This window comes from Sabethes cyaneus, chromosome 1, assembly GCF_943734655.1.
Source record: "Sabethes cyaneus chromosome 1, idSabCyanKW18_F2, whole genome shotgun sequence".
Classification (NCBI taxonomy): Eukaryota; Metazoa; Arthropoda; class Insecta; order Diptera; family Culicidae; genus Sabethes; species Sabethes cyaneus.
This window is the reverse complement of record NC_071353.1, coordinates 170,673,788-170,700,769: the sequence shown is the minus strand read 5'-3', so window position 1 is coordinate 170,700,769 and position 26,982 is coordinate 170,673,788. Positions and strand designations below refer to the sequence as shown.

The following is a 26,982-nucleotide window of genomic DNA, read 5'->3' as shown; positions in this document are numbered from 1 at the left end:
AAATTTTTATTTCAGTTAAACTCTTTCTACGACTCACGAATGTTTAATTGCTGGGGCCCCATAATTTATGAAATCAACCGATTTGATGATTGAAAATTCAGCTTCAAATGGGACTGTTGGGGCCCTGACCTTTAAACGAAAATTTCTATTTCAATTAAACTTTTGCTACGACTCGCGAATGTTCAATTGAATGGGCCCCATGAATAATGAAATTAACCGATTTGATGATTGAAAATTCAGCTTCAAATGGGACTATTGGGGCCCCGAACTTTGAACCAAAATTTCTCTTTCAATTAAACTTTTTCTACGACTCACGAATGTCCAATTGCTGGGGCCCCATGATTCATGAAATCAATTTAAGTTGAGCTGTTGGGGTTCAAGCTCCGAAAATATTACCAGCTTCAATTCTGAGTATTTAAAAATAGAATAAGTATTTCATCCGCAGTTATTTGACCACTTATAAATACTGAACTGTCGGCGTAAGCTCCATACTCAGTTTACTTCAGTGGCGACGCACAGTGGTCCCATTGGTATCAGAACACGCGTTTTTTTAATTGCGCCGAAATGGTTGATTATACTGGTTAAGTATGTTCAGAGAAATTTCTCAGCGTTAAAAGCTCTTTCATATGGCATGAACGATTATTTGATTAATCTCTCTAAAAGTTAGATAAAAAATTTATTTTTTGAACAATAAGAGATACAGCAAAACAAAGTTCTACAAAATTTTTGAAAAGATTATTATAAAGAACTTTGCCAAAGAAAGTAACCTTCTAGCTATTATAGTTTTAGAGATAAAGAACAATTTTTGTGGAGACTTTACGAAAATCAATTTTTTGACCACAGTTCTTTCTACAGTATTTATACGCATTAGACATGTTCGGCAAAGATTTTCTAACAGTCAAATTACATACTTTTGTAGAATATAGTAACTTGCTATCGTTAATATTTGCGGAGAAAATTAAAGTTTTCGTTTAAAAATTAACCAATTTTCAACAGCAATAACTCCCAAACATGCAAATATATTCAAACCATTTATTACCCATGTGAAAGTACAAGAAAAATACTACAAAATGCAAAACAAATTAGCTTGACCCTGGCTATCCCTCTACCAAAACACTCGCATTGAAAATTGTTACTCGGTTGAATTTAATATGGCGTAGTGTAAAAACCGTGTTATCCCGATCAAGTAAGTGTGCAAAATAAATAATGAAAATATGTAATCCAAGCAGCATGGATTATTTGTAGAGAAAAAGATTTTCAAAATTCGTTTTCGGATGAAATTTGATTACTGCAGTTCGAGGTGTACGAATTTCGAAATGTATTTGAAGATTCTTCATCCTCACTATCGCTATTATTGTGCATATCATATGTACTGACCAACAGTTGCAGTAGGTACATCTTCAGAGGACATGGCGTTTTTGTTATTTGGTAGTTCCCTCATGCTAGAAATTACCGGATCAGAAGATTCTAACAGACGGCAGAAGATCCGTATTTGTAGCCATTCTGAAGATCTTCCTTGTGTGATGAGTTCGGAACTGTTGTATGTCCTTGTCCACCATTGTCATCATCAGCTCGTAACCACTACCGTTCTACCTTCACATTCAATGGATGTAGGATGAATTTTTGCGAATTGCTGGTCTATGGTAATTTTTTCTTGCAGCGTAAGTGCAGTCGTGTCCTTTGCAAACTGGAGATGCAACGGCCGGCAATAATTAGATCGAAGACGATCTAATTAGGCTAATTAAAAGAAACATATCTGGTCGAGGATGGATGTGGATTTAGGAATATATTCTTTCCGTTTGTTACTGCTTTCATGGGAACAATTGATGTGACACAAAGGCTTGAGTTGGACTTCGTGCCATCATCATCAATGAATGTTTGCTAATACTCGCTAAGATCTGCGGTTCCATCTTCCATTGCAACCGTACTTTACGAAAAAAGTTACTGTCTTCAGTTCTTCATCAGAAAACGTCTTTAGTGATGCAGCTTTCGAGCTGATAATACTTGACGAGGTCTGATAGGCACAGTTACAGCGATAGTGAGGATGAAGAATCTTCAAATACACTTCGAAATTTGTACACCTCGAACTGCAGTAATTAAATTTCCTCTGAAAACGAATTTTGAAAATCTTAATAATCCATGCTGCTTGGATTACACATTTTCATAATTTATTTTGCACACTTACTTGATCGGGATAACACGGTTTTTACACTATGCCATATTAAATTCAACCGAGTAACAATTTTCAATGCGAGTGTTTTGGTAGAGGGATAGCCAGGGTCAAGCTAATTTGTTTTGCATTTTGTAGTATTTTTCTTGTACTTTCACATGGGTAATAAATGGCTTGAATATATTTGCATGTTTGGGAGTTATTGCTGTTGAAAATTGGTTAATTTTTAAACGAAAACTTTAATTTTCTCCGCAAATATTGACGATAGCAAGTTACTGTATTCTACAAAAGTATGTAATTTGACTGTTAGAAAATCTTTGCCGAACATGTCTAATGCGTATAAATACTGTAGAAAGAACTGTGGTCAAAAAATTGATTTTCGTAAAGTCTCCACAAAAATTGTTCTTTATCTCTAAAACTATAATAGCCAGAAGGTTACTTTCTTTGGCAAAGTTCTTTATAATAATCTTTTCAAAAATTTTGTAGAACTTTGTTTTGCTGTATCTCTTACTGTTCAAAAAATAAATTTTTTATCTAACTTTTAGAGGGATTAATCAAATAATCGTTCATGCCATATGAAAGAGCTTTTAACGCTGAGAAATTTCTCTGAACATACTTAACCAGTATAATCAACCATTTCGGCGCAATTAAAAAAACGCGTGTTCTGATACCAATGGGACCACTGTGCGACGGTGCGTTATCGATCCTGCGCCGAATGAATGTCCTCCAGTACTCAATCCTACCTTTCTTCAAACCCCTCGAACACCAGCTGAACGTGCATTATCCTCGATAGCGCACATCTATCAGGGCGATGTCTACTCCGAAGTCTAAAGCCTCTTCTTGATTCTCTGCTTAAAATAATTTTGGCTATTCTTTCGTCGGGCATTCTAGACACGTGACCAGCCCAGCGCAGACTGCCGCACTGTACTATCTTCATTATAACAGCATATTTGCATTCTTAATATAGCTCGTGGTTCATGCGTCTGCCCTAGAGATGGTCGGGTAGCGGAAAATTTACCCGAAACCCGCACCCGTACCCGTACCCGCCGGGTTCGGTTCGGGTTCGGGTATTGAAAAAAAATAATTTGCGGGTTCGGGTCGGGTACGGGTTCCTAATTCTTAATATTTTTTTTTTGAAACGATGATTCTACAATTGATGAAGGGACGGTAAGGGAAAGTAATGAAGGATGTTTTTTTTTACCGGGAATGAAGGAGAAGGGTGGAAAGGAGGGGGGGGGGGGGGGGTAATAGGTAGCTATGGTTAACAAGTTGTCGTTGTGACTCCTATCTTTTGTCCAATGCTGGAAGGTGCATGGGTCGAACCAAGCTGTAATCAGAGATTATAACCGGATTTGAACCCGCAACACCTGCCAGGGCGTGTCGCTCACTGGTACCCGTGTACCTTTGAACCACAGAGGCGCTGGCCAAAAGAAGTCTGCACAACCCCCCTTATTAACCATTGCGACATGGGTTGGTCTATTTTTAGACACAAATTGTGCCTCTTCCTCCACCTACTGTAGAAACCACCGACCGAGAAGTTTTAATCTAACGTGTTTTTACTTTCAGGACGACGACACTATGCAGGCCCTTACGACTTGCAAGGTACTGCGTGTGACGCTGTTCGTCCGAAAGCGTGTTAGTCCGCGTTTCTCAGCGCGGTTCTTCGGAGAAAGGCTCCGTTCCTATGACAATTGACCAAACTCGTGACTTTAGTCATGACCTTGAAATGCGGTCAGGCATATATTAATATTTTTTTTTTGAAACGATGATTCTACAATTGATGAAGGGACGGTAAGGGAAAGTAATGAAGGATTTTTTTTTTTTTTTTACCGGGAATGAAGGAGAAAGGTGGAAAGGAATTCTTGTTTTTGAAACCGGGTACGGGTCGGGTCGGGTATCTCTATTGACCACATTTAACACTAAAGATGGTCGGGTACCCGGGCCTGTCCCGTACCCGTCGGGTTGCGGTCGGGTTCGGGTTTCAAAAACAGCAAACTTGCGGGCTCGGGTCGGGTACGGGTCTTTAATTTTTTTTCTTAATCGGGTACGGGTCGGGTTCGGGTATTCAAATTTTCATACCCGACCATCTCTAGTCTGCCCTACACTCCTTTTCGGATTTTGTCAAATTTTACGCTAAAACCCCAAGCATTCGTCGATTAGCTTCTTTTAGCGTCCATGATTCATGTCCGTAAAGGGCCACCGAGAGCATTAGTGTTCTCTAGAGCGTCAGTTTTATGCGAATTTGCAAGCTACGGGACTTCAGCTACAAAATGTAATGCCTGCGTAAAGGCCAATTCGCAGCTGCAATTAGTCGTTTTATTTTGCGACTTACATCGTTGTCACATGTCACGAACATACCAAAATATATTCAGTTCCTCTTCGACACCAACACCATTTGGATTTCCTCGCCATGTACTTCGTTTTGGCGGTGTTAATGGTAAGTGCCAACTTCTCAATAAATGACCTAAAGGCTTCTTTCGCTGCTCTACTTTTGATTTCGGTGATATCGACGTCATCCGCAAAATCAAAAAGCACGTGAGGTCTCATCTGCTATTCTTACCTATAATTTTTACTCATCCAGCGGCACACGAATCAATGTAATTAGTTCTGTGGGAAAACCATGTCCTAGCGTTAACTGTCACAGCTCATTTCGTTTGACTGAATCGTATGTCGCCTTGAAATCCATAAAAATATGATGAGTCTGCAAGTTGTACTCCCGGAACTCGTCAGTTACTAGACGCAGGGTAAATATCTGATCCATCGTGAAGCGACCCTCATGAAAACCAGCTTGATACTCGCCGACGAAGAACTCAGCTAACGGACTCAGTCTAAAACACAGGATAGGGAGAGCACCTTATAGGCAAAATTGAGCAACGTAATGCCTCGATAGTTTTTACTTTCAAGTCGATGTCCGTTTTTAAAATTATGGGAAATGAGGTCAATCAACCACTCCTTCGATATTTATTTTCCTCCAATATTCTGTTCCTGACAATGAGGTGGCGAATTGTTTCGTACAGCTGCTCGCTTCCCGCTTTTAGAAGTTCAGCCAGGTTACCATTCTTTACAGCAACCTTACCGTTTTTCAGCTCACTGATTGCTCTTTTGACCTCCTCCTGTGTTGGTGTCTCCACAGTTTGGCCGTCGCTCAAAATTCTTATCCTGTACCTGCTGATCTTCATGTTTACTTCTCTATTCAACAGCGTCTGGAAATACTCTTCCACCTGGCTGCTACCGTCGTTTTGTCAGTAAGCACTATCAATGCACATCACAGGTATGGCAAAATTCTTGCACCTGACCGTTTTGTAGAAACTCCGTGTGTCGTTGCTGACGAACCTCTCCTCTGGACTGGCGAGCACGTGCTCTTCGTACTGGCGTTTTTAGACGGTGGGCTCTTTTTTCCGCAGTTCTACCAGATTCGCGCAGAGTCTCGGGCATTCCTCATATTGGAATCGTATGAAGAAATTCTACAGAGGATTCGGGCAGAATACCCTGCTTATAGAAGCAGGATTCTTATAGGAGAATCCAAGAGTTTAATCCCAGGGATAGCTATAACTCGTCACGGGAATCGCCGGTACTATGAACTGTTCTGTTCTGATGTGTAGACGCAGTATGCTACTCATATATTGAACTGTTGACATCCTATCATTTATCACGCAAATCAAATCAAATATTCACGCTGCGGCAGATCCTCCAAAAAGTCCATGAATACAGAATTCAACGCACAATTATTTCATTGATTTCAAAGTTGCGTATGATACCATCGACCGTAAAATCATGGCCATTCTAACCTCGCAAGGGACTTTATCAACGTGATGGTCCCTCATGTGGGTTGTTCAACATGCCGTTGCATTATGTTATGAAAGGACACACACACAATCTTCAGCAAATCTAGTTCGTTCGTCTTCTTTCCCAATGAAATGGATATTGTCGATAGAACAGCATCTGTGGTGTTGACTGAATAAACTCAAAGTAGTGAAGATCGGGTTGAAGAAAAATGCGTCCAAACTAAAGTACCATGAACCGCTAATATGACGCACACGCTAAAAGCTGGTAACTCGGTCCTAATAACGACTGAGTTTGTTTTGTTTCGAGCATCGAGCCGCTATGCTGCCCGTTCTCCCGATACTCGACACTCGACAGTGCCTGAGTTGAGTCGAGTTGCACGACATGACTTATAAAATAGAGCCCATATTCATTCGATTTGCTGTTCTTGTAACGCTGATGTCTTTTGAGTCGTTTTTTGTGTTAATTTACTATCATGAGAATATCGCAAACTGGGGCCCCTAATCTCAAAGGCCCGGTGGGCCCTTTGGCTCCCAGTCCGCCCCTGCTAATGCTTATTGGTTACATGGGATGTTCTTCAAAAGAAAACATAGAAGTGGGTAGATAAAATAAAGGGTTGACCTGTTTTGCAAAGCATAGCCAAATCATTAAAATCGGTTCAGTGGATCATGAGTTATGAATTTTTACAGAAACAAAGATTCATGGCTCATCAGACCTTAACGTTTGATGCTCATATTGACATGGTTTGCGATATGTCCTAAACTGGCCAGAGCAATAGATGTTACTAGTACTGATTTTACGAAAATGGCTGTAACTTGGTTTTTCTTGTCGGATTTCCGTTCTTTTTCCACCAATCAACTGGAAATGAAACCTAGTTTTGGGATAAAATATGAATATGAATAAATTTCCATGACAGAAAAAGATACAAGCGATGAAAAAAATCAGTTTTTGACATACCCCCAGATAACGCGGAATATCTCCGGCGTCCGCTGACTATTGCGAATCTTGAAATATTTTAGAAAAACTAGAAAGATTTCCCCGTCGAATGCAGTTGGTTTCATCTAAAATTGTCCAATTTTGTGAAAGTTATGGCCGTTTGAATTTCATTAAAATTTTGCCTGTCCCGATCATTTTTTTCTAACCCCTGTAAATACTTATATAGTCGTAACGCTCAAAATTATTCGTAATCACGTATATCGCCTCCAAAATAGTACGGATATGCCAATTTTTTGCATCAAATACGATTTATTAGCATGTACATATATCTGTACGTAATGCTGATTTTCATCTTTTTTATACATATGAAAATGCTAGCTGGGTACATACCTTTCGCTACATTTATTCGTGCGTTCTCTTTGAATTTGACAAAACATCGACCATATATCAAGAATTCGCCGGAAACTTAGTTGTTCCACAAGGCAGCAACTTGCAACCGGTGCTATTTATTATGTCCATTTCACATATCTAATTTTGTACTGGAATAAGACAAGGCACAATACTTATGGCTTTTGTCATTCTAAATTATACTCTTTTTGCCGCCTAGCTTATATCTACACGCATCTACTGGATGGAGCACTACCCTCCATGGTGGAGTTAGGAGCTTCGAGTCTTGAAGATAGATGAGCCAAGATATGCTCGGTAGTCGATGAGGCCGCAACTGTGGTGCCAGGTGAAGAAACCCCAAATGCACGGAATGACTGGTTCGATGGCGGTAATGCCAGCAAGCGATGGAGAAGCGAAAATGAGCTTGGAAAAACTATCTAAGCATTGCCACGAGGGAGAGTTTGGCCAACTATCGACGAGCACTAGATTAGTTGACCACGATCCTGAGAAAGAAAAATCACCAGAAATAGGGCAGAGACCGCGAAGAGTTAGAGCAACTATTCCGGGCTAATGACACAGTGATTCAATTTCGTAAACCGTACGCACCGAAGCCTGATATGCGCCAAGCCAGGTGTGATGATTCGGCAAGCGTCTCAGTGGCGACATAACAGGAGGAGACGGAACGGAAGTTAACCGTGGAGTGTCTACAAACAATAACACCGTTCCGGCTCCCGATTTCGAAGAGGTTCGACGAGAAATCGGACAGCTGAGGATTGATAGATATACTTGTAAAGATCGACTTCCGACAGAACTCTATAAAAATGGTAAGGCACCACTAGCAACGGTATTTCACTGGATAATTTCCAGAATTTGATAGGAGGAGAAACTATCAGAGGAGTGGATCAGAGGAGGATGTGGTATGTCCCATCTATCAAAAGGGCCATCGGCTCGATTACTACAATCACTGTGGCATTACGCTGATCAACGCCACGTACAAGGTGCACTCCTCGATTTTGTTACATCTACCCTACCCTACCCTTTACCCACCTTGCTCTTCACTGCCAGTACTGTCTCCAATTACAGCCATCCCTGGCGAGGCTGACCAGCACATTTAGCTATAAGAGTGACTTTTTGCACTGTCAAGAGTGCTTTATGGGCGTCATTCAGCATGAAGGAAGGGTAATGAGGTGCCTGAGAATAAGCCCATGCTAAAAATCACTTGACATTGAATGGCCTGATCCTACTAAGATTCGAACCCATGACCACCCATCGCTTGTCTAAGCAGACTCGGTAAGTTCGCGGCTACGGATCCGCCCCCCCAGACGTAAGGCCGTGTTATTATAGAAAAAGTTTTCACACTTCGATAAATCCTCCAGAAGTATCGAGATTGCGACGTGGCCACGTATCACGTTTTCGTGGATTTTAAGGCAGCGTACGATACAGTCGAGCATGAACAGCTATGGCAGATAATTTAATTTTAATTTAATTTATTTTTTTACAAGTCTTCGATTTAATCGTACAGCCTGTCACTACATATTATATACCATTTATTCTATTTTTAAAAGTTGTTTTACTAATATTAAAATCGTATCAATGAGGAAAGAGGAAATAAAGCTGGTGGGTAGGACTTGGAGGCACAATGATTTAAACAAGGCTCAGCAATTCAGTGCAATCGAAAGTATTACCAAGACGGTCGAAAAGAAAAATAAAAAGCCATTTCAGCAGCGTTCACCAAGTTTTCAGCGTGGGCATCCGATCAAGCGCGCATCGATTCTCGTAGAGCGGTAGACGAACTTTATCTCGCCAGGACAGGAGCCTTTATTTAACTTGCAGATTCACCATTTGTTCATAGACTTCAAGGCGGCGTACGATTTAGTTAAGCGAAATGAGCTATGAGTTTCCAACAAAACTGATTAGGCCGATACGTGCTACCCTTGATGGTTCAAAATCAAGCGTCAGGATAGCGGGTGAGACATCGGACTCGCTTGCGACGTTAAGGTGGTGGTTTGACGAAAGTTAACGAACTTTCTAATTTGCTGTTCAACATTGCATTGGAACGCGCAAGTCGAAGGGCGGACGTGCAGAGAGGCGGTACCATCGTCACGAAATCTCATATGCTCCTAGGGTTTGCGGACGACATCGATATCATCGGTGTTAACCGTAGAGCTGCGATGATAGGGCTTATGATAACCTCTACCAAAACAAAGTATGTGGTGGCTGGTAGAGAGCGTGAGAACCGATAAAGTAAGTTGTGAAGTAAAAAGTTGAATAGTGGTTGCCAACAGGGCTTTCTACGAATTACGTAGCCAACTGAGGCCCAGTAGCCTGCAACTCCCGGTGGTACTCTACGGTCACAAAGCGTGCACGTTGAAAGAAAGCGACCGACGATCTCTTGGTGTTTTTGAGTGTAAGATCCTGCGATCAATTCTAGGCGCCCTATTAGAAGGAGTGTGGCGCAAGCGCATGAACCGCATGAATAGACCAAGTATGCAAAGATGCGGATAGTGAGGCGGGTAATACACGGCAGATGAAGTATCTATACCTATAAAAAAGGATTTCTGTCTGTCTGTCTGTCCCTATGTTCCTTATAGAATCGAAAACTACTGAACCGATCGGAGTAAAAATTTGCATGTAGGAGTTTTTGGGGCCAGGGAAGGTTCTTATGATGGTTTGAGACCCCTCCCCCCACAAAGAGGGGGGGGCTCCCATACAAATGAAACACAAATTTCTGCATAACGCGATAGCTAATCAAGCAAATGGAACAAAATTTTACATGTGGGTGTTTTTGGAGACAAGAATTTTTTCTATGGTGAATTAGGACCCCTCCCCACTTTAGGAGGGGAGGCTCCCATACAAATGAAATATAAATTTCCTCATCACTCCAGAACTAATCAAGCAAATGGAACCATATTTGGCATGTGGGTGTTTTTGGAGGCATGAATTTTTTCTATAGTGAATTAAGACCCCTCCCCTCTTTAGGAGGGAAATTATGACCCCTCTCCCTTTTAAGAGGGGGGGGGGGGGGCTTCCACACAAATGAAATACAAATTTCCGCATAACTCGAGAACTAATCAAGCAAATGGAACCAAATTTGACATGTGGGTGTTTTTGAAGACCAGAATGTTTTCTATGGTGAATTGAAACCTCTCCCTGCTTTAGGAGGGGGGGGGGGCTCCTATACAAATGAAATACAAATTTTCTCATAACAATAGAAGTTGGGGGAGTTGTTTTCTACTTTACTGTGAGGAAAGTTTGTATATTAAAACAACCATGAACTCCTCAGAAACTTGCAAAAACTCGAAATTGTGACAAAGGTCATCCGAGATTCAGGATTTATGTACAACACAGTTTAATTTGTGGCAATACGAAGTTTGTCGGGTCAGCTAGTGTCGAATAAATTAGCAGAAAGCCTGGTTTGTTTTTTAACAGCTTTTTTGCATTTTTTTTGTCGCATAGATGCCGGACCATTGTGCAACAAAATGTTCCCTTCAAGAACCCAGTCGGTACCAAGAATAAATGCCTAGATTGGCTCCACTAGGTTGAAGCTGACTTGCGAGTGTCTACTGCAGACTGCAGGCTTAATGAATTGGCAGCGATGTGGTCCAGGACCGAGTACAATGAAGACAAGTTCCTGGTACAGTCCGTGCCACCTTGGAAAAAAGACCCCGGAGGAGAAGGAAAATATTACTTGAGCATCCGTCTTTATATCTGCCCATAAAGATTAAAGCTTATAAAAAATGAAAAGAGCAGTGGTCCGAGGATGCTCCCCTGCGACACGGCAGAAATATGTTCAGAATACTTGCATTCAATCCTCATGTAGCTTATGGTGTGTTAGATACGAATGTAGCCACTTCGAGAACTGTACGAAAACTCCTGTACGAAAAAGCAAACCCTTGGGCTTAAACGTCCTTCCTAGACTTGACCCTTCTTTATCGATAGACTTCACAGTCGGCTATTAGAATACAGGATGGTCACGAAACCAACTAAGCGGCCGTGAATAGCGAATGTAGGTCAATAAGATTCGTGGAAACATAGCATTGTGTAAAAAAAACTCATGCTGATCTGCAGAGATCCTGCTAACGGCCTAAATATCTATCACGATTATCTCGAATATTCTGAAATCGGAATGTAACGATGTAATGTCTCGATAGTTACAGAAGGCACTTCCGAAAAACTGCGGCAATGAAATCTTTTCGTCAAGCCAAGTTTCCGTTCAGAAGGCCTAATCTATCACAGCACTAAAAAATCGTCGGTTTTGGTTGGGAATCCACGCACGTTCTGATAGTAAACTAACTGTGGCCAGAAAAGTTCTGCTGTGGTTCCAGTACGGGGCTGGAATCGGAGCGCGCGTCAATGGAAAACAGAAATTTGTCGGAAGACTTTCAGGCGCCTTTCAGACGACTTTTAGGCGACGCACAGTTTTCGTAGTTCGCAGTTTTCTCAAATATTCCACCGTGATCCACCGTGACATGACATATGAAGTAAACATACTACATTGCAGTACGTAAAGTAGCGGTGACTGGCTGCGCACGCCTGGACCCTTGTGAAATAAAACCCCTTAAAAGTTGCTAGAAAATTAAACAAAAGCTGCAATAGCTCTAAAACCAAAAGGGATATAACAACACTTCTTTCAGCAAAAAGATGTATTATGACAGCATGTTAAACATTATGGAACAGCAAAATTGCGTAACAATTAAAATAACCAAAAAAAAACAGAAAAACTAATGTTAAGAGGATACATTAGTTTGTAGCACTATAACTAGAGATGGAAGTTTTCGTTCTTCGACAAAAACTCCTAAAATAACATTTTGTACTACTTTTTCTTATGCATTGTTTATTTTTAGCTTCAAATAAAAAAGTTAAACTGATTATTTATCGATCCACCCCCTTAATGATTTTTTTTGAATTACAGAAAAGTTCTTCGAAAACCAAGAAACTTTCCTGAAGACACAAATGCGAAAAACTTAGTTTCCCCGGAAAAGCAAATGCCCGGCTTTTTTCCACTGTGTGACGTTCAGATGGTTTTTAGCTAACCTGAGGATAACTTTCAGATGGTTCTAAGACGGCTTTAGATATGCGGCTTCAAGAATATCTGATAAAAGCTATTATTTCTTTATATATTTTAATTTACTTCATTTCTCGCGAAAAATCTGGACAAAAACTTAAATATTTTACAAAATTCTCGGCAATCCGTTAAAGACAACTCGTAAAAAATGTAAATAATTGTCCAAAAACGCAGCACCATCACCAACCCATTAAAAACCAACCTAACTGCGCCCCCGGGCCGGCTGGTTGGCTTGCTCATTGGCACTGCCGCGATATAGGCTACGCGATACTGCTACGCGTCAGAGTGCATAGAGATGTTGCGAATGATAAATCAGCCCCACTTTCGGTACTCAACCGTACCGTGTGTAGCGTAATCCACAGGCAAACCCTACCGCGACCGGTGTCCGGTCCGGTGTTGGCCCCCGCGGGTGAGTAATTGAGCACCGTATGGTTCGAGCACCGTTCTCTCTGTCTCATCTTCTCCTAAGCAAACACAGCAAAGCAAACCTGGTGACGCAGAAGAAGGGTTCGACCTGAAGGAGAAAATTTAAAATAGCAGGAATTTTCAACGATCCGATTGAGCTTGATTATCCGATTGAGCGTTTCGAGAAAGCACAGACTGACTCATCAATCTCGATCAATCTGGATTCTCGCATCGAATTACGCACAGCCAGCGCTTGTGATGAGTAGAAAGTCTTTATTGTCGAATCGAAATGCCACGGATGTTTGCGGCAATTCAAAACTGCCAATTGGAGGAAACTGAAAGGCCGTTTAAAGTTCAAAGCATGCAAACAACGCGCCAGATTTGTTCAACTCAATATAGGTAAAGTCGCGCAATTAGTTTATAGACGAACACATTTCACCTCATAGAATGTTAACCGCTCTTGACTGGGCGCACCTCTTTTTTCCCCCATCAATAAAACCGCAATTATTTATTCGGTCAAACAAACTCTTCTGTTCCTATCTTGGTGTGAACAACCACAGGAAGCGAAGCCCCGAGGGTGATTCATCATCATCGCACTCGCCTGATCACTATCTATTATCAACCGGACCGGTTGGTGGTCGGATGAGTCTCATCTGTCTCGACCCTGTCATCGATTACGATGCTGCAATCAGTCATTCCAGTTGCTGCATTCTGTGCCTGATCCTCGCGAGAATACCGGCTGTCAAAGCCGATCAGCAGCAGCAGCAGCAGGACATGACAAGACGCCGTGCGAAAGATGCACCGAGGAATTTCTAATTTTAGCCTTCCCTTCGTGCATCCAGTTATGGACACCGTCGTCGTCCGTGAATGGCCGAAGTCAGGCAAACAACATTTTTCACACTGTCTCCGAGAAGATGCGCTTCAGCTCGGTTTTGCAAAGTGAGGAATTCTCTTAATGCCGCTATCATCACTCATCAGCCCATTTGTAATGAGTGCAACATGAATAGCAATGGTAGGAAGAACCGATCAATCATTGTTTCTGATTGAATGTTCAGTTCTGGAGCGAATCATCTCTTCCCTCTTCTCTCTCTCTGTCATCTGGAAGCTAAAGCTGACAGAATTCTGCATTCCCCCATTCAATCACGATTGATATTAATTGATGACTGATTACTTTTAACTGATAGCACAAATCAATAACACAAAAACAGAAAACTCACCTTTCAGCTTCGTGATCTCGATGGCGAACATGTTCAGCGACATCAACTGCAGCAACCGGTGTGACGTAACGGCGATCGGTGAGTGCTGAATCAGCGCCCGGAACTCCCGCAGCATTTGGATCGCACAGGGAGTAAACGATTCCATCCCCGTCTTGGTGATCAACTTGCCCAGCACGTGCAGGAAGCTGACGATGAAGCGTTTGTTCAGCTCGATCGAGTCCAGCTGACGCAGTTCCTCTTCCTCTTCTTCACTGCTTTCGCCCGGCTGTCGGCCGGCTAGAAGCGGATCCAACGGAGCAGTCCGGTGAACCCGTGGGCCACCTTCCGGGTGAATCCACGTTTCGCGCCGCAAGTGCCCATCGAAGCGGTGCTCTTTCTCCTTCAACCGGGCTCGGTTCTTCTCCTCCCGCTTGCGCTGGGTGCTCTCGTACTGGTGACAGTGCAAAGGCCATTTATGGAACACGGCGTAGAGGAAAAAAAAGGACACAGAAAACAGATGTACTACAGTAGTCTAATCGAAGTAATATATTAGAGTTTAAGACGGAGAGGTTGTAAAGAGGAAACTTGCAGTTGCACTCCTTAAATGGGGAAATAACAAGTGTCATTATCTTGTCTAAATTTGTCTACGGGTTGATGAACGGTAAGGGAGTGTAAGTGTGGAGCGAGGCGACAAACGATGAGAAACTCACCAAAAGCTTATGCTAGTTTGATTTTGAGTCGGTAGGTATGCAGCGGCGGCATGTTGGAATTACAAAGCAGATTAGAAGGCAACACTCGGTTAGTAAAAAGGTTACGCTAGCCTATTTTCTATGACAGAATGCTACATTGAAAAACTATCGTTAGTCTAAATGTTCTGCTACGTTCCTCAGCGGTGAACTCACTTCGGGGTCTATCACGGTCGGCTCGTTATTTAATTGTGATGCCCTAGACAAACTCTGCGGTTTATACTTAATATTTATCTGATTTGAGCACGATTTTAATACCAATACTTACAAATTGTAGCATTCTTATTGAAAACAACATGCAATATATATACTTTTGGGATATATTTGAGAAATTTGCTTTTTAGTGATTAATTTTAAGTTAAAAATAAACTTTCCTAACCTCATACCTCAACCTTACGCTAATATAAATCCAGAAAATGAGCTCACCAAATGTATACCCAACAACTTTCTGTCCTATCATCGATATCTACCCAACCTAGCGTAAAGCCTAAGCAAACCAAATCAAAAACGGTGTTGAACACCTTCACCAGTACGACGCCTTACCTTTTTCTTAGTCTCGTTGAACAAATCCATCAGACTTTCGCGTGCCGACTCGAATGGATTGGACGACATCAGACTGCGCATATAGAAGTAGACGGCATCGATTTTACGTTTCTACAAAAGACAAAAGAAAAAACAATAGTCACTCAATTCCGTTCATTTAAACTTAAAGGTACCCACCGCATAGACGGAAAGCAACGCCAGCTGATTGTACGGGCGACCATTCTTCGGCTGAATCTGCTGGGCCTTGACGTACCACAGTTTCGCTCTGCGGAAGTTACTGGCTTCGTTCACCTGCTCCCGGTAGCGAGCCAGATCACCGAGGAAGAGGAACAGCTTCTGGGCGGACACGAGGGCCATACCGAACCTGAGGCCCTTGCTAGCGGTGGCGGCATTCGGACCGGTGAAATTTTCCAAACTAAAATTGTAGTGCTTCTCCAGCAGTGTCAGCAACTGTTCGAAAAACTGAGTACCATTTTCGATAATATCCAAAGCTTTCTCTCGATAGTAGGCACGATTGTTCTGATCTGGGTCTTCGGCCAGTAATTTGCGCATCTGTTCGACGATGTTGTAATACAGCAACTTCCAGAAGTGGTTCTCTAGGTTGACCTCTTGCGAAAAGCGCATTTCCGACAGCAAAAACGTTTCCAACAACTTTTGCAAGTCTGATCGTATTCTAACGTAAACATCCCATTCACGGAACAAATTGCCGCTCAATAGCAATTCCTGAAGCTGTAAGTCAGCAGCTTCCAGTCGATGTACCATGTCCTTGTTACGCAGCAAATGTGCTTGTGGAGCGCTGGTATCATACCAAACTGGACGCGTGCTAGTCAGTGGGTTTCCACCAGACACTCGTTTCCGTTCATTATTTCCAAGTGCAGAGGAGTTAGTCAGGGCATTTAGATTCTCCGGAGGATTATAGTTGCGAGTTTGAGACTGTGTCACCACAATCGGTTTGTTAGGGTTGCTCGGATCGAACAACACGCGAGCACTTGTGGTTTGAGGTTCATCCTTGGGTCGTTCATTTCGTGAGCCGCCAACAGTTTCCCCGCCCACTGGAGGAATTTTAGGCGGTAGCACCAACACCCCCGGGCCTTTCTGAATGCCAATCTGTTCTTCGAACTGCTTTGTCATTTCCGCTATCTTCACTACATCCGTTTTCTCCACCGTGGCATCATTCGTTCCACGCCAATTGGCGTCATTCCGTGCATCGTTCCGATGCCACGATCCACTTCGTTCCATGCTATTATCTCTACTATTGCTATACCGATCGCCACCGCCTTTCCGGTGCCGGTACCGATCATCCCGGTCATAATATCGATCCTGGCTATTCTCCCGATTTCCGAAGTGCTTTCCGCCTCGACCGCCACGGCTGCCGCGATCACCATAAGCCGCTCGATCCATGCTATTCTCACGGCTCATGTTGGACGATTGCGAGTTTCGGCGGCTGCGACCGCTGCTACCACCACCACCACCACCGCTACCCTTTGGTGGGTAGGGTACCTTGAAGGTGGCACCATCGTCGTAGTAGTCGTTGCTCGAGCGGGAATTACTGTGAACGGTAAAATAAAATTACGTTAGTTTTGGCGTACGTAGAATGTTGTTTCACTGTGGAGGTACAAAAATAAATAAATTCATGGTTAAAATAATGTAGTTCTATAGAACCTCTATCTGTATAACTAAAACGATTTGAGAAACGATATGTCTTAGATCTAAACACAATTAGCATATTTTAAGTAATAAATTAGAGATATGCCAAAAATAATAATTTATAAACGAATTCAAATAATTTCAACTTGTCATTTTCAATATTTATTTGCTCTTATCTTCTTAATCAGTATGAAAGAATGTTTAGAAGAGCCAACGATTGTGACTAAGCAATATTAGTCTTAACTAATAAGCGATCCAGTTAGTGGGTTGTCAGTTTAACGATTATCTCACTGCATCTTGTAAGTTTGTTCTGCGACAACAATGCTACTGTTATATTCCGTCACTTACGTTTTCGCACGAGACATCAATTTTATTTAGGTTTAGGTTAGAATACTAATTCAAACTGTCAAATGTAACGAATGGTTGGACACTTTTAAAATGCTATTTTACGTTCAAGACATCAAATTGGTTTAGGTGGACGTTAGTGAAATAATTCGTGATCTTTTCACAGAACCACCATATTCGCGCGCTTCACATTGCACGTGTTTAACTCAGCTCAAATCTGATCTCAATATTTGCCTAATTTGTACAAAAATCGGACCAAAGCGATATCACTATTTTTGTAATCTTCAGCACTGAAAAATATATGTGGATTAACACTCTTGACACTTTTAATTGTGTTCACTTGTGCTGGACTCTTGAGCAATTCTTTAGATTTTTCTTCTGACTTCTTACACTTCTGTTCGATAAATGACCGAACACATTACAGTAGAAGCATAGAATGATCACTGCTAAGCAGTGCTTCACCAAATTCACTTTATTTGAGATCTACTTTGTCTCCGCTTTCTTCGGCTGATTATTGTGTGACATTAACTCTGCAACCATTTTCTTTCATATCTTTCCTAAGTTGAGTTTTTTGGAAAAAGCCCCAATGGCCTGCCCTGCTGCACACAAAAGTCATCTCCATTCAATTCGGTCCATGGCTGTCCATCACCAGCTTTGCCGTCTTCGTAGGACCCGCAAGTTGAATTCCACTTGATCAATACAACATACGCAGAGCGCAGCCCATTGTAATCGTGCATTTTTGCAATATTAACGATGAGTGGTTCTAAATATGGCCACCCGAGGAGTTTGCATAGATTGTGACGAAATCGGCCTTCCCAAATTTCTGTAAAATACCACAATACCCAGATCGCACCATCCAGCAGTTCCGTCAAAGCAAATAGTGCCGTTTTATGCCAGGATGTAGCTTTCCTTCATGATGAATTCTGCATTTACTAGATTTTACGAAGTGCATTTAATGAATTTATTATAATTACTCTCCACACATCTTGACTCTAAAGTGCAAGATTGGTTGAAATGTAATAAAACATAGGGGGGAGAAAAAGCGTGAAAAATGGCGACACTCAAGCACGGATAATAAATAAACAGATCGATATCGATCAATCTATAGCAAAACTGCAAATAAAATAGAGTGCGGAATACAGAATAATATACCTGAACAATATCACAATAGAGCAAAATACTGGTCGCAGTAATAACGTTCATACGAAACGATACTAAAATTAAAGATATTCTCCCTGCAACTGGTGCAAATCATGGTTTGGACGCCTTCTCCACATTCTGGCATTCATCTGCATTTCATTGTGGATGGAGTTACAAAGATTGTAGATTACAGAGGCGCCGAGACAGTCAAAAACCGCTAAATTTTGAACGAAAGCGGAAAGTTACCTTTATTTATGACTAGCTGTCCCGACAAACTTCGTATTGCCACAAATTAACCTGTGTTGTACATAAATCATGAATCTCGGATGATCTTTGTCACAATCTCGAGTTTTGCAAGCCCCCCAGTGGGCGGCGCTTTCGATGGCGGGTCACCGGCAACACTCGCGACCGGCTCGTCCTGAATGATCTAGTGTTACTATAGATAGTTTTTGTGGTCTTGTATTGACTAATGTTTTATGGAAGAGTCTCGAATTTCTCGAGTTCGATTAGTTTTTGAGTTTCGCAAAAATTTCTGTTTTATTTGTATGAGAGTCCATATCCCCCTACCACAGGGGTGAGAGGTCTCTAACTATCGTAAAATAAATTCAAGACTCCAAAATCTCCCACATGCCAAATTTGGTTCCATTTGCTTGATTAGTTCTCAAGTTATAAGGAAATTTGAATTTCATTTGTGTGGGAGCTCCCCTCTTAAAAGGGGAAGGGGTAGTAATTCACCATAGAAAAAATTTCTGCCATCTAAAACTCCCACATGCCAAATTTGGTTCCATTTGATTGATTAGATATGTTTCCCATCAACGGGGTGAAAGAGTTGTTTAAATGTTTAGTTCAACGGTTAAGCTTGTGTCGGTCGGTCGGACGGTCGATTAGTAATTGCTCTGCTCGTGACGATATCCTCGTTAACACCACTAAGGTAGCAAACAATTTCTCCAATAAGTGCATATGTCTGCTGGTAGTGACCATCTTCAACAAGATAGTTGATCCTGGCTCTCTTGTCCCGTTTACAAAGCTTCCTAACAGCCCTTTCCAGCTTGGTGTATCGTTGATAGGTTGCTGTCTTAGTCGCCCTCGCCCTGGTTCGCATACTCAATCTATGTTTTAGCCGAGTTTGGAATCAGGCTACGATCGTTTTAATTGTTTATTCACTCCGAGCCTCGTAAGCTCCTTGGACCTCGATTAGTTCCAGTATTTGGAGCTGCAAGCTGCAAACTTTTCTTGTCCATTGAGCCAACTGGCAAGACAAGTTGTTGCGCAAGGGTCTGTGAAGTAATCTGTGGCCACATTCAGCAACTCTAAATAAGTGCAAAATTTCTCTTTAAAGTAGTTAATCGTACTAAATTAAGTTAGCTTATAGAAACGATTGGTTTCAACCCTCAGAAGGTATCAGAATTTTTTGGCTAGGGTGGCACGTTCTTCATATTTATTTTGGACACTAGCTGACCCGACAAACTTCGTATTGCCACAAATTAAACTGTGTTATACATAAATCATGAATCTCAGATGACCTTTGTCACAATCTTGAGTTTTCAAATTTCTGGGGAGTTCATTGGTGTTTTAGTATACAAATTTTCCTCGCAGTAAAATAGAAAACAACACCCCCCATTGCTTGGCCTGATAAAATAAAGCGGATAACATTTAAATATTCGCCATCATTACGAACCATTCCGCCGAATACCATTTTGCGGAACACCAATTCTCGATTGACCATAACGCGGAATATAGTTTCGCAGAATACCATTTCGCGAAAAACCTTACGCGGGATGTACCATTTCACGGAAAATCTTTTCGTAGAAAGTACCATTTCGCAAGGGTGACCCAACTGAAGGAAAGTAATAGAGGTCAGTAGATCTAGGAAAATAAATAAATCTAGATAGAGGTGATCTCCACGGGGGGCTGCCCCCCGCAGCAGCCGGCGCTTCCGACGGTAGATCGCCGGCAACACTCGCGGCCTGTGGCCGCAAGTGGTGCAGCATATCCATCTTGGATGGCCTGCTAAGCTCGACATCATTGTCAACGCTGCAGTACGACCGTTTTTCGTTCATCGAGATGCATTGTCGGTTGTAAAGGATTGTGTTATGATGTCTAACCGATTAAGTAGTTCCAGAAAATTTACGTAAGTGAATTATGAAGCAACTTCATCGAGGACATCCGGGGATGGAGAGGATGAAAGTTATTGCACGTAGCCATGGGTACTGCCCGTGGCCAGGAATCGATGATAATATTGCTGACTTCGTAAAAAGGTGTGATAATTGCATTACTCATTCGAAGACGCTAACAAAAGTGCCACTGCAATCATGGCCACTTACGCAATCTCCATGGGAACGTATCCACATTGACTTCGCTGGCCCAATAAACGGATTACACTTTCTAGTGGTTGTGGACGCCTTTTAAAAATGGCCAGAAATACGCATCGTACGGTCCCCAACAACGGCAGCAGTAACTGACTTTCTGAGTGAATTATTTGCACGGTTTGGCATTCAAAATATTATAGTTTCCGACAATGGTACACCGTTCACATCGGAACAGTTTGCGATACTATGCAAGAAGAATGGTATTCAGCATTTTCGAATTTCGCCTTATCTCCCGTAGTTAAACGGACAGGCCGAAAAATTCGTGTAGACATCTTGAAGAGGTCATTGCGTAAAATCAACGAAGGGGAAGCTATCTCTGAAACGCTCCAGACATTCCTCCAAGTATATAGGACTACACCGAGTCGTATTCTTAATGGCAAGACACCGTCACAGCAGATGCTTGGTCGCAACATGAAGACAATCCTTGATCTTCTGCATTACAATCAACCGAAACCGGTAGTTTTCAACTACAGTCAGAATGAGAAGTTCAATCTGAAGCTCGGCGCAATTCTACGTGATTTCAAAAGTGGAGACAAGATCTACGCTAAAGTCTACAGCAACAATAATAAATGGCAATGGGTTTCCGGCATTATCATTGAAAACATCGGACGTGTCAACCACAATGTGCTGCTCGTCGAGTATCACGGACGCAAGAAGCTTATTAGGTCTCATACCAACCAACTTAAGTATAGTTGTAATGAGACAACAACTGACGCTGAAAGTTCGATGTCCCTAGGTATTCTGGTAGATATGTAGCGGAAGCGTACCGCATTCCACGAGACGTTCACTCCAGATCGAGGAGGAAATAGTTCCCCTTGCGTCAACTTCCAAAGACCAACCCGTCGTTCAACAAAGACCCCCCAAAGACCAAGCCGTCGTTCAACAAGTCTGAGGTAGCGGTAGAAGGACCGAGTGACCTGTATACAACCTCAAGTCCACAGACCATCGGATTTAGATGTCGGTTCCAGCCAAAAAGGAAGACCTGCTTCATTGCTTGAAAGGGAATAACTTTCAGATGATTCCATTACTGAGTCTCCACCAGTTCGACCCCAGAGAACAATCAGGATGCCGTCTAGACTTGAGCCTTGCCTGTTCTGGAAATAAGAAGGGAGGAAATGTTACCTTGTAAACACCCAAGGTGTTGTTTAATTTGCAAAACTTCGTTACACAGGATTGCAGTAGACCGGGTACCCAAATGAAGAATAGATTTTTCATCATTCATGTTATAGCCTTGTTCAAGTTAGTTGATAATAAATAGTTCTACAAGATTGAAGTATAACAGTTTCACGGTCCAACATTAGCTAACGATGAAGATTACAGCTTGGAGCTGGTCAGCTAAAGTTTTACAGAAACGTTTAATGGCGATTGTTTCCGAAATGAGTTGGACGAAGCATTCGACAATCCAGCCGCGGAGTAAAATCTAGATCTGGAAAGGTAGCTGCTGAAACGAGGCGATGCTGGGTTGAACGGGAGTCGGAAGCCATTTGATGAGGTGTTCAATCCGTGGCGGCGGCCGTGGCCGTGTAACTAAGTCTTTCGATTCAATCGCCGCTAATATCGAACGAATTGCCTAATTGAAATTCGTCGCGCCACGGCATTGAGTTTACCAATCGCCAGCATTTCCGTGTTATCCCGTGTCAAAACAACCCAAGCAGCACACTTCGGGCACTTTTAGTTGAAGAAACCTATTTACGACTGAAATTGTTTCTAAATCAGTTGCCACAAATGGCAGCAAATAGCAATTGACCCGATCTTTTCAACTGTCATTGCTTGCCGTTCTGTTTACCGTTCTGAATCTACAACATCAGCCACGAAGCTCATCAAAATCGCATATTTTCGTATTTTTGACTGAAGATGTCTGCTTTTTCTTCTGAATATTGATGAAAACACGCCTTTGAACGGAGGCAAACCTGCTACAGTTTCTTTTTACTGGTCAGAAACCTTAGTTTCTTAAGCCAGTAGTCGTTGTTTGATGAGTCAAAACATCAAACAATGCTCTTTAGCCACCTTGAAATTGACTTACGAATGTGGAGGCGCACTTCAAGTTGACGACGACTAGCCCGATGGAAGTTATAGCAAGAGAAATGCTCTTTGTTGATGTTTGACAGTGCCGTTATGAGTCTATGAAGGGCATCTGGCACGATTGGAAACAACAGTAATTTAACTACAAATTTAGTTATCATAAAATAAAAATACTGCTTTAGAAATAAAACCAAAAATGTCCTCCACAGTGCCTACAGTAAAATTCAGCTAAGGTTCTAAACTTACGACTGTCCCTTCAATTTTTTCTTATTCCCATTCCTGAGTTAGTAGTTTTAGCAAGCATTAAAGAGTGAAATTAAAGGTAGTTGACGATTAAATAAAGTGACGACACCAACACACAACGGAACTCACCTTCGATTACGGCGTCTATTCCTATTGCTATTGCTACTACCGCTGCTATTAATGCTACTAACAGTCTTTTCCAGCATAGCTTCCTGTTCAACATCATCCGCCCAGTCCTAAAATGAAAACCCACGGATTAGCACAACCAACGGATCGCTAATCTGCGCCAAAAACGCGCTCCGAAAACCCACCAACTTGCCGGCAGTCTTACGACCGTCGTCATCCTCCGAGTACTGCCGACTGCGACCGCCATCCTTGCGGAACACCGTCGTCGTTGTCTGATTATTAGCCGGCGGAGCCGGAGCTCGCTCGTAGCAATTCCATCGGTCATTTGCTTCACAGCTGGAATTTCGACTGCTCGTTCTCGGTGGCCGATCAAATTCGTCCTGTTCGGCACCGATATCCGACGAGCGACTGCGTGGCCGCTGGTAGTCGACCGGCGTTCGCGCTCGGTAATCGTCCCGATAGCCGCCACCGGGTCCTCCCTGCTGATAGTTTCCTGAGTATCGATTGCGACCACCACCGCCGCCGCCGCCACCGCGCATTCCTTGCCGCGAACGGGGCGACATAGGCAGCGTGTGGGACCGGTTTTGCACCGCATTGGCCTGCTCGTTCCGCATGGTTTCCAAATAGTCCAACGGTAGGCCGTGATCCAGCAGGATCTTACGCTGCAACCGCGGAGCTAGACTTTCGATGTTCAAAGGCAACGGAGGTTTCTTCATGGTTCCACGGCCACCACCGAAACCGGGATCGACGCTGCGCGTGTCGCGCTCGTTTCGCAGCCTATCCTGCGCCCGGTTGTAGTTTACGTTCGGTGGATTGCTGGACAGTACGCGGGGTTCCGAACCTTGACGATAGCTAGGACCCCCATCGCCACCGCCCCCACGACGTTGATCGTAATAGTCGTGCTTTTTGTTGCTACTTTTCTTATTGACCGAGCGCCAGCCGTCGTTTTGCTGGTTCCAGTCCCGGTCGCGATCCCAGGAGGAACCCGTCGGTCCGTCACCAATGGAATTCAGCGACCGATTGCTGCCGGAGTTTTCCGACTTCCGCAGTGGTCCACTGCCGGGACTGTAGATGGACTGCTGCTGGCGTTTGCCGCCTCCGGCGGTTCCACCACCACCGCCACCGCTGCCACCAGCACGACCACCGCGGCCCGAAGAGGCAGGTGGGGCGCTGTTCATGGCTGACGTCTTCTAAATCGAGGTAATAGTGGATGTCACTGTAAGATGGGGAATGCGAAAAAAGAAAACAATTATTAGATTTCACACATTCTATCTGCGGGAATCGAATCATTGAGAACAGCTTAGAAATTTCGTCCCACGCTGAGTCTCTGTGACCTTTCACATTAGCGCGTGATGACTAACTCCGTCCATCCTAGCAAAGCGAATCGTTTATTTACTCTTTCTCTACTGGTGGTCTCAAGTCAATTTTTATTGGGAAAATGAACCATTTTGTGTTCTCGTTTAGTTACCTAATGGAGTGACCAAGTCCGGAATTCAAACACTTTCCCTTACCATCCCCCAATCTAGTTAATACTTTTCTTGAGTTATTTTGAAAAAAGTTTTCTTTCGGTTGCTGTCAATTAGTCAACTTATGCCTCAGATAAAAAAAATTATCATCTGGATAGGAACTAACCCCACTACGTACTGACAACCCCGCAAAAGGTTCAAACGCAAAAAAAATCGAAGTGGAACTCACCTGTGCCCTTCGAAGCGGAAAAAAGTACGAACAGATAACTACGGCACCACCGAATCCAGCGACGTTCTTCCCCGTGGTCGAAAAGTGGCACTCTGATCCACCGACTTCTTTTACGACCGAGCAAGTGCTATCGAAACAAGAAGCAGGAGAAAAAAAACCCTACACTGACTGATGCTAGCTAATAAAGTGCCTTCGGAAAACGAGGAGCTGCTGCCTGCCCGCGACGGAACACCGACCGGTTTTTCTTTCACTCGCGCGCGCCACGATAAACGTACCGAACACTTCCGCCGCCGGAACACGAACGCGTTGCAAACGATGCACCAGTTTTCGGGGTTAAACTTCTGCGAAACAACTTTTTAATCTGTGGGAATTTCAGAATGCTGCTTGCTCTTTTGCCTTTCTTTTTCTTTTTTCTTTCCTCGCAGCACTGTGTGCCTGTGCCTGCTGCCACTCAACCGATTGGCCTTGCCAGCGTTGAAAGAGATTTCGTAGGCTGCTCGCACTTACAGGAAATCTCGTGCCGAACTGTCAACGCGTGAGTGTTGACAAAAGCAAAAATACTTCCCTTTCTTTTTTTCTCACGCAAAACCCTGAACAATATCAGCAAAGCTGGCAAGGCCAATTTGTAATGAATGACTGACAGCAAACAGAGTACACACCAAAATTCACCACGGGAACGACGGACGGTCGCGAGTTTGACAGTTCGAATTAGCAATCGCACGCATACTGATGCCTGATGGCATGGCGAGCGAGCGTATCAGCTTGTGTCCAATGTTGCCGACTGTTGGGTTTGAATGTTTGACTCAATCAAACAAATATGACTGAATCGACTGAATCGGCTAAATTTACAGACAACCAGGAGAATTTTTACAAATTTAGTCTACAAAATCGGTACAAAATTTTATAAACAAGAAATGATACACTTTTCTTATGATATTGTCGAAAAGTAAAGGTTTGGAAAATCGTAGCAAAATCGTCGCATTGGCATCGCTGGCTTTATTACGGGAGGGTTTCTGTTCGGTGCCGTTATGCAGCAGGACGTGGTGAATAACTTGCGTCAAGTACCGTTACCTCTGTTTTATGAATCAGTTTGTTCATTCGCACAGGGTGGCTCGTGCGTGAGCCGTGTGATATCAAAAACCCGATATAATCCACCTAGCGGTGTGACCTAGCCTTTCTACTGCCGCAATAATTATTTTTTAATTTCTCAGGAACATCTATAATTAACTTGACTATATTTTTAAATATCCGTTCCTTATTTTTCAAAATCCTTATCCAAAAAGAATATCTGAATTTGAAAAAATAACTGAGTAGAGCATTAGATATGAAAAAGGAAAAAGAGAAATTGGACTTTTTCTTAGTTGGCGCTCTTTCAGTCAATTATTTTTGCATGAAAATCAAAACTTGAGCTTCTTTTGAATAAACTTTAATGAAAAAATAGCTTGATCGTATCGTTTATACGATATTGCCCGTTAGATGTTTTAGGAAACGATGAGTTCAAAGAAACAAAAGCTGCGCCATAAACATGCTTGAGGATGGGAAATATGATCGATATAATTTTCGGCGCTTATTATTGTTGCTGGTATGAGTGGACCCATATTTATTTAAGTGTCTAATGTGGTGGCCAGACATCTTGAAGGCAATCGAAGCGCAACAAAAACGCGTCCAATCGTGATAACTATAACCAACAGAATGCCTCACACCGGCAACTCGCGGACCATCGATACTATGAGAGAGATAGTTCTTCCTCTCCCTTACATTACCCTAGAGTCCATGTATATAGAGTGACAACGTGTCATCTTGAATTAGCAGAACATATATTTTCTTCTCTTTCTAACCTATGCGCGTGGCCATTCCAATTTTGACAGTGTCTTCACTCTACATTTAGGCACCCTACTTCTCCCATCAAGAAAATTCTCTCTTTCTCTTTATCACCCGTTCGGAGAAAGCTGATGATGGCCGGCTCTCTGTCAACCGCATAGGTGCCAGATCTACCGGAATTTGTGATTTCCTAACAAGAAAGGCCTTTTTGGATGCGTTCGTTACATAGCGTTTTATCATTAATTTACACTGAAAGATATCGCTTCGTCAATTTAAAATTAATCTTTATGGGTGATAACCTGAATATACTACATCTAAGTGTCACTCTCCCTAGCGAAAACAA

The 26,982-nt window shown here is 42.7% G+C and overlaps 1 protein-coding gene across 1 annotated transcript in view; it reads right to left on the bottom strand.

Moving 5' to 3' along the window:
• Positions 1-25,253, bottom strand: part of LOC128740004 (telomerase-binding protein EST1A) — a 204,636-nt gene extending 179,383 nt beyond the window's left edge. The window contains exons 1-6 of the mRNA XM_053835517.1: positions 24,819-25,253; positions 23,309-24,339; positions 23,127-23,233; positions 15,409-16,780; positions 15,232-15,342; positions 13,964-14,393 (exon numbers count right to left, since the gene is read on the bottom strand). Coding sequence (XP_053691492.1) covers positions 13,964-14,393; positions 15,232-15,342; positions 15,409-16,780; positions 23,127-23,233; positions 23,309-24,301 — 3,013 coding nt within the window. The 5' untranslated portion in view covers positions 24,302-24,339; positions 24,819-25,253. The remainder of the gene's footprint in view (positions 1-13,963; positions 14,394-15,231; positions 15,343-15,408; positions 16,781-23,126; positions 23,234-23,308; positions 24,340-24,818) is intronic.
• Between the last annotated feature and the right edge of the window lie 1,729 nt (positions 25,254-26,982).